The sequence below is a fragment of the Dermochelys coriacea genome, chromosome 7 (genome assembly GCF_009764565.3).
Source record: "Dermochelys coriacea isolate rDerCor1 chromosome 7, rDerCor1.pri.v4, whole genome shotgun sequence".
NCBI lineage: Eukaryota > Metazoa > Chordata > Testudines > Dermochelyidae > Dermochelys > Dermochelys coriacea.
The window spans coordinates 22581020-22593927 of record NC_050074.1 but is presented as its reverse complement, the minus strand read 5'-3'; the positions used below and the strand labels follow the sequence as shown (position 1 = coordinate 22593927).

The 12908-nt window shown below is 49.8% G+C and overlaps 1 protein-coding gene across 1 annotated transcript in view; it reads left to right on the top strand.

Annotated features, from left to right (window-relative positions):
- PLXNA1 (plexin A1) overlaps window positions 1–12908 on the top strand; it is a 274845-nt gene that overhangs the window by 136137 nt on the left and 125800 nt on the right. The window contains 4 exon segments of the mRNA XM_038409069.2: window positions 2341–2441; window positions 5103–5226; window positions 6528–6681; window positions 8254–8353. Coding sequence (XP_038264997.1) covers window positions 2341–2441; window positions 5103–5226; window positions 6528–6681; window positions 8254–8353 — 479 coding nt within the window.

Here is a 12908-nt window from a genome sequence, read left to right as displayed (position 1 = left end):
GTTGTAGGGCTCTTTCCAACCATGCCAGGTGACCTCCAGGTCATTGAGGACCAGGTTAGGGGTGAATGTCCTACTGACCCTGCTCCTTTTAAAATCTCCCCTCTTCCCTGCAGTTGCAGGGTTGGCATCTGGCTGTTGTCCATCAGGGCTGTAAGCCTGTCACAGCTGTAACTTATGGAATGCTGCTGCTCTTTGGAACATCACTAGTGGCCGCAGCAAGGAAGGCCATGGCTATGCTAGGAGCGCTGTACAGGTATAGGCACACCGATGTACCATACCGGCAAAGCGCTGCTCGTGTAGCCAGAGCTAGACCAGCAAAGCTGCATTTTGTACCAATATAGCAAAAGTTCCACGCATGAGCAAAATGAGCTGTATGGGTGAAAGTGCAGCTTGGCTGTATAACTGCGTCTACACTAGGTCCTCTGCCGGTCAGGGGTCCCACCTCTTCATACCCCTGACTGACTGAGTTATGCCAGCAGAAGTCTGTAGTGGAGACAATGTTCCCTCTAATTTTTGACAGGCTGTTTGCGCAAAAAATTTCTTCTGTGCAAATTTTTGTGCATGTGGTGTTTCGCCGTGTGCGCGGGGTATAGGATCTGTGTGCGCGTGCACACACGCACAGCTTAGAGGGAACAGTGAGTGGAGATCTGGTCTAACTGTCGTCCCAACTGCAGGATTTTACCCTGGAGTGATGGGGAGGGAGAAAGGTCCTGGGAGGTTGTGGAATTCCTGTCATTGGAGGTTTTTGAGAACAGGTTGGACAAACACCTGTCAGGGATGATCTAGATTTGCTTGGTCCTGTCTCAGTGTAGGAGGCTGGACTTGATGACTTCTTGAGCTCACTTCCAACCCTACATTTCTATGATTCGATAATAAGGAGAGTGAAAGACAGGGACATCTGGCTTGGGGAGGAGCCAGGATGCAGCTCCCTGAAGCAGGGGGAAGCATTGGAGTTTTCCCAGGATTGTGCATTTGAGGTTCCTGCGCATTAGTGCTTGGGATACAACCCTGATGCCCCCCATTGGTGTTTGTGGTCATGCTTATATGGGCTTCTTGAGGGACAAGAAGGGAGCTATTTATAGAGTTGAAATAACCTGCGGTCTAGTGGGCTCATGAGACTGCTATTCCTGGAGACCAGATTTCACCTTATTGACCCTTGAAGTGCTCCCTGGGGGCATTAAGCACAAATAAATGCTCACCCAGGGCCTGCTGCTCTCTGCCTGAGACTGAGGGGAGGGCACACTGGCCAATCTGGTCTCAGCACTTGTAAAAATCAGGTGTCTAAATGTTGCCCCTCGTCCCTAAATCTATCTGCCTATCTCTGAAAGTCCTGCCCTAGGTATAGACACTGCCAGCCTAGGCTCAAGTCATGAGGCAAGCTGTAGTGTTAACAGACCCTCTAGGCCTTTATTAGGAGAGCCACCTCTGTTCAGAAGCTGGTCCCATGTATTGTTGCTGAATATCTAACAGACACCCCCTCTTATTTGTAGGGGACACTTATAACCCCCCCAGGGAACTCCAAGGGCACCCTTCACCCAGGGTAGCCAGGCTGCGAGGCGCCGTTCTGCCTGCGTGCCCCAAGCTGTGGGACTCAGGGTATGGTGGAGTCCGCGAGGGCACCTGCTCACGTCATGTGCTCACTGTGGCCGCACAGATGGGAGGGAAAGGTTGTGTGTGTCCCTAGCCCAAATATCTTGTACAGGGGTGGAGGCTGGGCTCCTAGCCCCATTGCTGGATTCATAGGCACTGGGTTGGCTCTGGGGAGCACAGCATGAGATGAAAGCACAGGAGAAGGGTCTCTGCCTGCTGCCCCACTGCTCCCATCCCCAGCCTCAAAGAAACATTCAGGGCACCTCAGGTCTTCAGCTCTGGACTTGAAAGAAGCCTGGGGCTTGCCCCTATATTTTGTTAACCCCTTCATGGCCAAGGGCGGGGTTAACTGGGCATGGGATCCAGCAGCATGAGGGATCCTACAGCCTTCCCTTAATAATGGGCCTGAGCCACCATCATAGTGCGACCCACCTTCCCTTCCTCCCTCGCTGTCACTCATTTCTGCCTCGTTCCTCCCCTCCCGGTCACATTCCCCTCGCGCTCCCCAGTTACCCATTCCATCTGTCCTGCAGGATCCCTACATCTCCCCCATTCCCTTCTGTCTCCACTCTCTCCAGGCACTGGTTCCATCTGCCCCCGATGCTGCCCCCACTCCGCCAAGCCCGGCCCCTTTTCCTGGTGTGTGTTGTGGGGCTCCCCAAGAGGTAGGTGGGTAGGAACAGGCTGGCCTGGGGCTTTCTGATGGGCATGTTCACGATCTGCCTGTCTCTCTCCCTCTCTCTCCCCCAGGTGACACGAGTGCCCGTGGAGAGCTGTGAGCAATACAAGAGTTGTGCGCTGTGCCTTGGCTCCAGGGACCCCCACTGCGGCTGGTGTGTCCTCCATAACATGTGAGTATGGCAGGCTCGTGCTGTGTGTCTATGCCCCAGCCCTGCACACCTGCCCTCTCTCCCCGGACATCTGCCCGGCTGCCCAGGGCAAACCATCACGGCTTCCCCTAAGCCCTTAGCCAGGGCCCGGCTGGGTCTCCCAGGACCAGCAAGGATATGAATCCTCACCCGAACCTGGCACAACAGAGCCCTGTTCCGTTGGGCACTGAGCATGCTGTTGCATGTCCTTCATCTGTATGGGTTTGTACTGCTGCCCATCACCGTGGTATCTGAGTGCCTTCCACATTAAACAGATTGGATGCCACTCCGCTGCGCCTGCAGGGACTGATGATAGGCCTTGCTAGAGCCAAGCGCAATACAGGCAGGTGCCGGCCAGTGCCCATCGCTCCTCACCTGTCTTACTATCGTAGTCCAGGGCACTGTCCAGCCTCCCCCCCATCCCATTCCTGTCCTGGGCCCCTCACACAGCTCAGCCAGGGCTTCTTAGTGCTGACCTGCAGCCCCCCGCTGTTCCCTCTCGGGTCCTCACCAGAGGTGCCGGCCAATTAGCCTTGCTTGGGTGGCTTCTCAAGGTGCACTTGCTGAGATCTGTGGTACGTGCTCAGCCCCTACAGCTGTGGCCAACCCCAGCGAAAGGAAGAATAGCCCATCTCAGCAGATGTGACCCTCAGATTCCTCCGCTGTGGAATCCATGGAGTGTGTGGGTGCAGATGAGAGCCCTTCAGAGAGGGGCACTGGCTGAGGGGTTAGTTCCCCACCAATTTCCAGCTGGTGGCAGACCAGACTGGGAGATAAGGGCCCATCTGCCTGGCTTGTGCTGTCTCTTGCTAGCTTCTCTGGCTGTGCTGTGTCCCCTGGAAAGAAGTGGTGCTGCGAGGGTGATTGATGGCAGCCTGCTCCGAGTTGCCAGCCATCTAGTGCACAGAGGATTCTGAGTGTCAGATCTGCCGGGTAGCTAAGGATTAGACATGAAGCTTCTCTCCCTGACGGGCAGGAGCTTCCCATCCCCCTGCAGCACACATTAATGCAGACCACTTGGCAATGGAGAAGCTCGCCCTTGCTCAGCTGTTCTCCAGCCCTTCTGGGCATCCAGGGTGCTGCAGTGTTGAAGTCTGGATCGCCCCATTAGCCCTTTGGAGTCCAGGGCATTTCATCCCTGTGGTGACTTTCCCCTTTGTGACCGGATGTGGTTTGGAGCCTGGTGTGAATTGAGTTGCTGGGACTCAGCCCAGTCGTGAGCAGACCGGTGCCCATATGCTACCACCATGACAGGCACTAAGTCCCACCCTTGTGAACAGCCTCAGCAGAGCGGTCACGGACTGAGAGCCTTGGAATCGCTCTATAGCACGGGTGGCAGAGGGCGTGGGGAGAGCATTCCATGAAATTCCAAGAAATGCATCCGATGAAGTGAGCTGTAGCTCACGAAAGCTTATGCTCAAATAAATTTGTTAGTCTCTAAGGTACCACAAGTACTCCTTTTCACCTTGGAAGTGTGTCTGTCCCTGGCAAAGCTCTGCCTCTCTAGCCGTGCAGAGCGTTTAATTGAATTCTGAGCTGACATTTCCTTCCATGATTCCTCGAGGGGTGGGAGAGGGATGGGACAGAGCATATTTCGGGGTCTCTGAGATACGGTGTGGCACTGGCATCTGCTCAGGGGATAAATCACCCAGATTACGGCCATTAGGACCTTGAAATGTGTCCAGGCATTTCTTTTTTTTGTTGCCCTCCACTTAATTAAACTTTTCCCATAATGCAATAATGTTGTTGCAGATAAAGGGAGGGGAAGCAAAGGGAAGTTCTTTTACGGGGGAAGCAGTGCGTCTTGAAGGGGCTGCAGAGTTGGGGAACGGCCCCCAGGCCATGAGGGCTGGTTAATCCGGAGCTGCTTTCTTGATGTACTTGGGGGAAAGAAGCACTTAGAGCATAGAGGAAAGAAAGGGAAACTTCAGCATGTTCTGGAGGAGCTGGTTGTTACCGGTGCAAGGGGAGGGAGTAAGTTAGTGCACTATCCTCGGAAAACCTGAGTCCATAGCAGGGTGTAGGGTACAAGTGGAAAATAATTTCTCATGCCACCCCAGGCCACCACATAATTAGATGAGAGCACCATCAAAGAACTGGGGGAGAGGGTTAGAATATTCAGGGGCATGCTGCAGTGCTGGGTTGGGGTGTATCGGCAGAGCTGTGTGGTGTACCCAGGCTGGAGTAGCAAGGAGTGCTGCAGTGCTGGGTTGGGGTGCATCGACAGAGTTGTGTGGTGTATCCAGGCTAGAGTAGCAAGGAGTGCTGCATTGCTGGTTGGGGTGCCTTGGAAGAGAGCAGTTGGAGGTACCCAGGGCTAGAGTAGCCAGGGGTGCTGCCTGGTGGGTGTGATACATCCTGTCCAAATTCCTGCTCTGGGATCAGCCGTAGTTGTTCAGGGATTTAGGAGGACTCCTGAACCTGCCTGTCATGTGATGTCCATTCTCCATCCCACCATGGTAAAGCTCTGACTTGTGAGTTTGCAGCATGTGGATCCTCTAGTCTTGGCCAGCCTCTGAGCTCTGTGTAAAGCTCAGTGTAGCAGTAACTCCCCGTGACTGGTCCTCCCACAGGTTTGGGTGGTGCTTAGCTCTGAGCTCGGGGATTCCCTTGTCCTCACTATGGCTATTTTACCCTCTGCAGCTGCTCGCGGAAGGATCGATGTGAGCGGGCTGATGAGCCTCAGCGCTTTGCCTCGGACCTGCACCAGTGCGTCCAGCTCACTGTCCAGCCCAAGAACATATCGGTCACCATGTCCGAGGTCTCGGTAAGCTGCTCAGCCTGGGGGTGTATAAGCGTCACCCGAGCTAGCTTCTTTCTGGCGCTGTGGCAAAGTGAAGGCAACAATTTGAAATAAAATGCAGTATCGAACAAATAGAAAAAGGGTAAATAGGTAGCGATCGATTATAAATTACAAATGCTGAAATCCAGAAAATTGATAAGGGAAGCTAAGAGAGGGAAAAATCCATTGCTGGCAGGACTAGGGATAATAAGGATTTCTTTAAGTATATCAGTAACAAAAGAAATCCTGGAGACAGTAAAATTGTTGTTAATGATGCAGAAAAGGCAGAACTGTTCAATAATCGTTCTGTTCTGTTTTTGGAAAGAAGCAGGATGATGTACTTGTATCACATGAGGTTGATGAAGTACTTTCCAGTCCATTAGTAACTAATGAGGCTGTTAAATAGCATCTACTAGGGATAAGCATTTTTAAATCAGCAGATCCAGTTAACTGGCACCTAAGAGCTGGCTAACGAGATATCTGACTCACTGATGTTAGAGTTTAATAAATCTCTGTTAATATAGGGGGAAATTCCAGAAGACTGAAGGAATGCTTATGTGTCATATTCAAAAGGCACACCAGAAAGGGCTATTGTGTTGACCTGCTTCACTACAGGCTGCTTAGCTTGAAATCAGTCCTGGGCAAAGTAATGGAAAAACTGATACGGGCTTCAACTGATAAAGAGTTAAAGGATAGGAATATAATTAATGACGGTGAACATAGTTTTTATGGAAAATAGGTCTTGGGAAACAAACTTGAATCCAGTCTTTGATCAGATTGCACGTTTGGTTGACAAAGGTAACCTTGTAGATGTAATATACTTAGATTTTGTAAGGCATTTGATTTCCTGTGTCTGAATGGGTTACCTAGGGAGGTGGTGGAACCTCCATCCTTAGAGGTTTTTAAGGCCCAGCTTGACAAAGCCTTGGCTGGGATGATTTAGTTGGGGTTGGTCCTTCTTTGAGCAGGGGGTTGGACTAGATGACCTCCTGAGGTCTCTTTGAACCCTAATCTTCTGTGATTCTATGCAGGAGATCAGACTAGATGATCTAATGGTCCCTTCTGGCCTTACACACTCTGAATCTCACCTCCTTCCTTGCCCCCTGGTTTTCAGGAATGGGCAAGTGTTTGCTTACGGACTGGGGCTGGGCTCCCTTGCTGGATTTCGGGGAGCATGTGGGTACTGTGCCTGGCCTGGCCTGGCCTGTTGGCTGGGCTTGGTCTGGTTGATCATTAACGAGTTCCTCTTATTAGCTCTGTGTGATATTTCTCCCTCCTTTCCCCAGCTGGTTCTGCAAGCCTGGAACGTCCCAGATCTCTCCGCCGGGGTAAACTGCTCCTTTGAAGATTTCACGGAGTCTGAGAGCCGCATTGAAGACGGGAGGATCTACTGTAGCTCTCCATCTGCAAAGGATGTGATCCCCATCACCAGGGGCAGGGGTGAGTTTAGGAACCACACTTGGCCCATGTCACCTTTGCAGTGGCTGCCTGACATACCTTGCAGGACTTTCCCATGGAAGCCACATGCAGATAAGAGCTGGGTTGGCCACCAGCTTTCCCTTTATGACTTAGTTCCGCACTTACCATAGAGCTGTAGACCTAGAAGGCAGCGAGGAGACATGAATGTGTGGAATAGTTTGATGGCTGCTCAGCCATTCCCAGCCTGTATATTTTAACTTGCATTAAAAGCCCTGGCTCTTTCTAGCTATCTATAGTGTAAATGTGTGTGACATTCCCCCTCTCTGCCTCCAGATAGAGGAGAGGGGTAAAGTGTGTCAATACACATGTGGTCAGGGTGTGGGCGTTCAGGCACGCGCTGTTGTCACACATACACACCACCCCTGCCCCCTGGATGAAATGAACAGGGCTGTAGTCTCCCCAGGAGAGCAGTGCAGAGGCCCTATCATTTAGGTCATTTAAAGCTGGCCTGGACCAGACATGAGGGAGTGCCCTGTCAGGATCAGTCCTGCATTGGCCCTGGGGAGATGGTTGGGTGAGCTTAGCAGCTCTTTTCCATGGCCAACGGTGCTGATGCTGTGGTGCTGGACGTGCAGCAAAGGAGAGGCTCTTCCTGTTCTCTGCGCACTTGTATGTGCATGTAACTGGGATCACAAATTCCAGCAGCCACCTGTCTCCGGGATAGAGCTGTGAGTCAGGGGCACATTCCAGTGACACTGCTGGGGGAAGTGATGAGCAGGCCAAATTTCAGTGAGTGGCATGGTGACTTGGGGTAAGGGGTCACAATGCCCATGAGATTTGGCCCGACCATCCTCCTTCTGGGCCAAATGGTGTAGTGACCTGTTACACAGAGAGTTTGTTCCTGTATAGCGTCACGCAGGGGAGTCCGCCAAGAACTTGGCTCCTGGAGGCGCTGGTTCATATGCTGTGTGGGTAAGAGAGGGGAGATTGCAGCTAAGAAGGGGGTAGATGCTTCATTGTGCTCTGCCCTCACCCTCTCCCGCTTCTTGGGCACAGCAGCCTGTGGATGGCCCGAGCGTCTGACTGCCAGTCTAGCATTGTGGTACCCTACAGGGCTCTGTGGCACCTCATGCCTTAGCACTGGAGCATTCTCCAAACAGGCTGATTTTGCAGTAGACTCCACTAGACTCTTGCGCTGGCTTAGACTGTTCCAGTATCTGGTATGGGTGTCCTCCTCAGCCCCTCACCTTGCTGCTACCATAAATGCAACCCAGGGTGTGTGCCCCTCCGATTTTCCCCCCACTCCCCAACCTGTCAGCGCCGCTCAGAGCAACCTTGCCTGTTCTCTGAACCCCGCCAGCCAATCAGGAGGCTTCCTGAAGGAGAGCACTCGCTTTTTATCTCAATAACTGGGTGATTTTGTTAGCTATTTGGGGTTAATTGGGATCGCTTCGTGCCTCAGTCAATCCCCACACAGGCCTTGATCACTCGCTGCTGAGCCATGTGCTCGGTTCCGTAGGTCTCTCTCTGATCCATGTCCTTTTTTGCCTGTGGCCCCTCTCTGAACAGTGCATACACCTTGTTCCCTTGCAGGTGACAAGCGGGTGGTGAAGCTCTACCTGAAATCCAAGGAGACTGGGAAGAAGTTTGCTGCTGTGGATTTCATTTTCTACAACTGCAGCGTCCATCAGTCGTAAGTGACCTGGGCTGCGTGAGTGCGTTCTGGGGAGGGGTCAGAGTCGGGCATGAGAGATGGAGACAGGCAGAAGCAGATAGGGAGAGATGCCAGCTATGCACCAAAGAAAACGTGTGTAGACAGGCCCAGGGTGCTAACTGTGTGCTATGGCTCACTGGGATTTGGGGTAGGATTGTTGGTGATCTAAGCTGTCTGGTCTTCCCCTTAAGTTTGGTGTAGTGAAGGGGCAAGGACTGGGCCAGGGCCCCTGAGAACAGGGGAAACTTCTAAACAGTCATGCTTTATAAATCCATCCCATCCTTGTTGTGCAGCTAAGAGAGAGGGAGTGGGAGTCCATTCCTGCTGCTTCTCCAACAGAATGTTTGTAAAGTTCCAGTCAGATACACCTGTGTAATCTCATAGAAGGCCGTTGTGCTGCACAGGTGGCACTCAAACAGAAGGGTGTCTGTGAAGGCATAACTTGGCCTGCAGAACCGGGAAGGGAAGAGCCCAAAAGTGTGACATTCTGAGCCTACGATGAGTTTGCAGGACTGGCAGTTGGATAGCCCCCCACACCCACCCAGTTTCTTTACTTGTAAATGGAGCACTTGGACCTGGAAGCAGGTGTGAGACACTAAACATGGATCCACACAGTGCCTCTTTTCTACAGTCGCTGCTCATAGCAGAAGCTCATTTAAAAACTAGGATTTTCTTTTTGGAAAGCTTTGGAAGAAACTGGAATGAGGTGGATACTCACCAGAATGCAGACTCCTTAGCAATTCCTGTGACTCAAACTCCTCTTTCAGGGGCTGAGCATCTTGTTACTCCTCCGAACAGTTAACATGCAGGGCAGGAATGACTTGGCTATGCAGAACTCATGAAATCCTTCGTTTTCCTAGGGCTGTTGGATGGCAGGTTGGGACGTTCCTGCAAGGCTGAATGGAACATCCTACGTATGGTGGGGCATTTGCCCAAGAGTTTTCTAAGTGGAAGTAACTGTGGATTAGCTTTCTATCCAGTCTCTTTTGGGACCTTCTTTCAATGTGGATCTACAGGGTGTTTGAGCCATGCTTGTGATGAAAGTGTGGACTATTGGGATATGCAGTGATGGCTGGTATACCCCATGCTTAGATAGTATGAATGGTAGAATCCTAGAATATCAGGGTTGGAAGGGACCTCAGGAGGTCATCTAGTTCAACTCCCTGCTCAAAGCCGGACCAATCCCAACTAAATCATCCCAGCCAAGGCTTTGTCAAGCCTGACCTTAAAAACTTCAAAGGAAGGAGATTCCATCACCTCCTAGGTAACACATTCAGTGTTTCACCACCCTTCTCCTGAAAAAGTTTTCCTAATATCCAACCTAAATCCTCCCCCACAGCAACTTGAGATCATTACTCCTCGTTCTGTCATCTGCTACCACTGAGAACAGTCTAGATCCATCCTCTTTGGAACCCCTTTCAGGTAGTTGAAAGCAGCTATCAAATCCCCCTCATTCTTCTCTTCCTCAGACTAAACAATCCCAGTTCCCTCAGCCTCTCCTCATAAGTCATATGGCAATAAGTGTAGTATGCAAACTTTAGTTAGAGAAGAGTCTGGAGTGTATTTGGGCAAAAAATTCAGAGCTCAAGAGTGTGAGTGGTTCTGTTCTGCCAGAAACCCTGTATTCAAGAGACAGGGTGATCAATGATTCCAGCAGAGTGAATGTCTGACAATGTGTGTTGGAAAGTTTTCTGCAGAAGAGTTTAGCTTCAAATCAGAGGAGCAGCCTGGAGCTCTGCTACAAAAAACCCCTTCAAAGACAATTCATCAAACAAGCTGAGTTTTCAGCTTTGATCAGGGAAAAAGCAGTTGAGATGCCTGTATCCAAGTGGAATTGGGAAGGGTCTCTGGGGCCTAAAGGCTGGCATCAGAGCAGAGCAGTCAGGACTGTGAGGTGGACAGAGGAGGCTGTGACATACAGAAAGGAATGCTCCCTCCAGGTGTTTTGTGTTGGGGAGGTGAGGCCGGTCCCACATCTGGCAATTTGGTACCACCTGCCACTTCTTCAGAGAGCAGATCTTTTCCCTTGCAGAGCAAGAGGGGGAAGAGTTTTAAAACTAGACTTTCTCTCTCACCTTGACCCAAGAGAAGAGCTTTGTCTCCCTTCATGTCATGAGATTTTAGTAACATTAGATCAGCTTGTGCTGGGGAAAGTTGCATGTCATTATTTTGCAAATTTAAAAAGCAGGTGTGATTTTAAAAAAAAATAAATCAGTAAAAGAAACAAGACTTTTAACTACAAGTGGCATCAACTATGGCCGGATTGGGGGCCCATCGTCTTGATCTAGAGGGGAGAGATGCTGAGCAAAATGGCATTTTATTTTATGGGCATGACTTAGAAATAAAAACCCGTAACAAAAATCCCTGCCTGATTTATTACCAGGTTGAGGTTTGATTTTGGATGCATTATTTAAAAAGGCTAATTATGGATGCATTAATATTATGGGCTGGCTTGGAGCTGATAGAAAAGTCCTTGTTCAAGGCTGTTGAACATTTTTATTATTTTCTTTACGTCAAGGATTTTAGAGTTTGGAGGCAATTTTAATTGTGTGCCCTGCAGTCAAGTCATAGCCAAAGAACATGACAGTATCCAGGGTGATGCAATACATTTAAATACCATTTGCAGACAGGTGGCTTTAATGGATCTCTTCAGAGTTAATAGCCTTTTGGATCCAGGTTTCATATTTTGCAGAGGAAAATCTATAAGTCAGCCTGATAAATTCTGTATTAGGAACAATGTGCTTTTCCACAAGGCTAATGTTTTTCCTGTCTGGTTTTCTGATCACCATGTATTATGTTTTACTTTTACATTTGGGCAGCTTCACTTAGGTCAGGAGACAAGGGCCTGAGTGTTGAATCATTCCTCTGCTTGAGGATGAAAGGTTTGAGAGATTTTCAAATCGTTATAGAAAGACAGAGGAATTGTGGGCCAGCTGAAATTGGAGTAGTTACAGGGAAGTCAAATGAAGTTCCACCAATTTACACTAGTGGAAATGCTGGCCCAGTGTGTTCTCAGCAGAGCTCTGGAAAGGCACCCACAAAATTTGCAGCTAAAATCCATTTGCAGATTGTGGGTCTGGTCCTGCCATGTGTGGAGAGCCTTTGATTCCTGTTGCCACGCATGGACTGGGCTCTCTGTGCATTTTCAAAGGACCCTGGGAATCTTGGTCTGGCTGCAGGTGAGACTTGGGTAGGGGAACAGTATGTTACCTCCCCTCTTTTTTATTTCTAAGGGACCACAATGAAAATGAATCATCAATAGTCAAAGATGAGCTTAAAATAACTTGTTTAAAAAGTCTCTCCCGTGAATGTATCTTTGAAAGAGCAACCTAAGGGGACTCTATCCTATTTCTTTCTGATTTATCATCTTAGGGCTTTGTACTTCCAACCAGCACTCTAGACATGGGCTCCTCCCCCCGATAGATTAGCATAACCAAATCTCTAATGAATTTCATTGGCATTTCTCCTTTCCCTGGTTATAGGGAGCTCTGCTTTGGGGGGCTTAGAAAATCTTTCCCTGCATTACTGCTAATCACCTCAGATGACGACAGCAGAAAGAATTTTAAGCAATCTCCTTTACTTTTCCGCTTTGCTGCTGCTTGTTTTACTTTTTGGACCTCCTCAGCTTGGGGGAAGGGAAACCTCAGGCTGGTCACTTGCACTTTCTATTTCTGGTGGGTTGTGTTTTCTGTTTCTCCAGCAGAGTGCTGCCATGTTGGGTTTTCCGATAGCCCAGGGGAATGTTGAAATCAACAACCACAAAAGGCTGTTTATATTGAAAGCTTTTTAAAAAATCCATGAATACATTTCGACTGGTGTTAGGTTTTTGTAAATTGCCTCCCCTCCCCCTCTCTTACGTTCCTTTCCAACATTTGCAACCTAAATCTCTTGATACCGGCTACAATTTTCATAAATGCTTAGCATTTTACAGTGCCCAACTTTAGATGCCATAAAAGGGCCTGATTTTCAGAGTGGGGATGAAAATCAGGCCCTTTAAGGTGTCTCAAGTCGGGCACCAAAATCACTTGGAAAATCTTGTCACGGCTCTCTTCAAGGAGGAGGTGAGATCTTGATCCCACATCTGGATGGCATTCAAGCCTCTATCTCTTGTAATTTCCTCTGGTGCAGGCACTCCCTCGGTGACATAGGCAGGCATAAGGCCCGGTGTCACTGTCCCCACACAATCTGTGGCACAGGAGTATGCTATGGAGTGGGTCAGGGTGGGAAGAGGTGTGTTGGAGCTGGAGGGCTTGTGCGAGTATCCCAGCTATTCTGGGCTGCAGAGCAGCCTATATGTAGCGGTGGGAAATTGCCATAAGGTAGAACAGCCAGTAGTGCAGCTTTAATGTGTGCTGAGGTCTGGGCTTAGAGTTTTGCCACTTGCCCACTGCTGTCTGGAGCTGGGCCTCTTGCAAGGTGCAGGTGGGAATCAGACCCCTTGTTTCCAGTGTAACTGCTGCATTACAGCGTCACCAGGAAAGCAGACCTTGTCCTGAGTATCCTCAGGATTGAATTAAAATAGAAACTAGCTAGG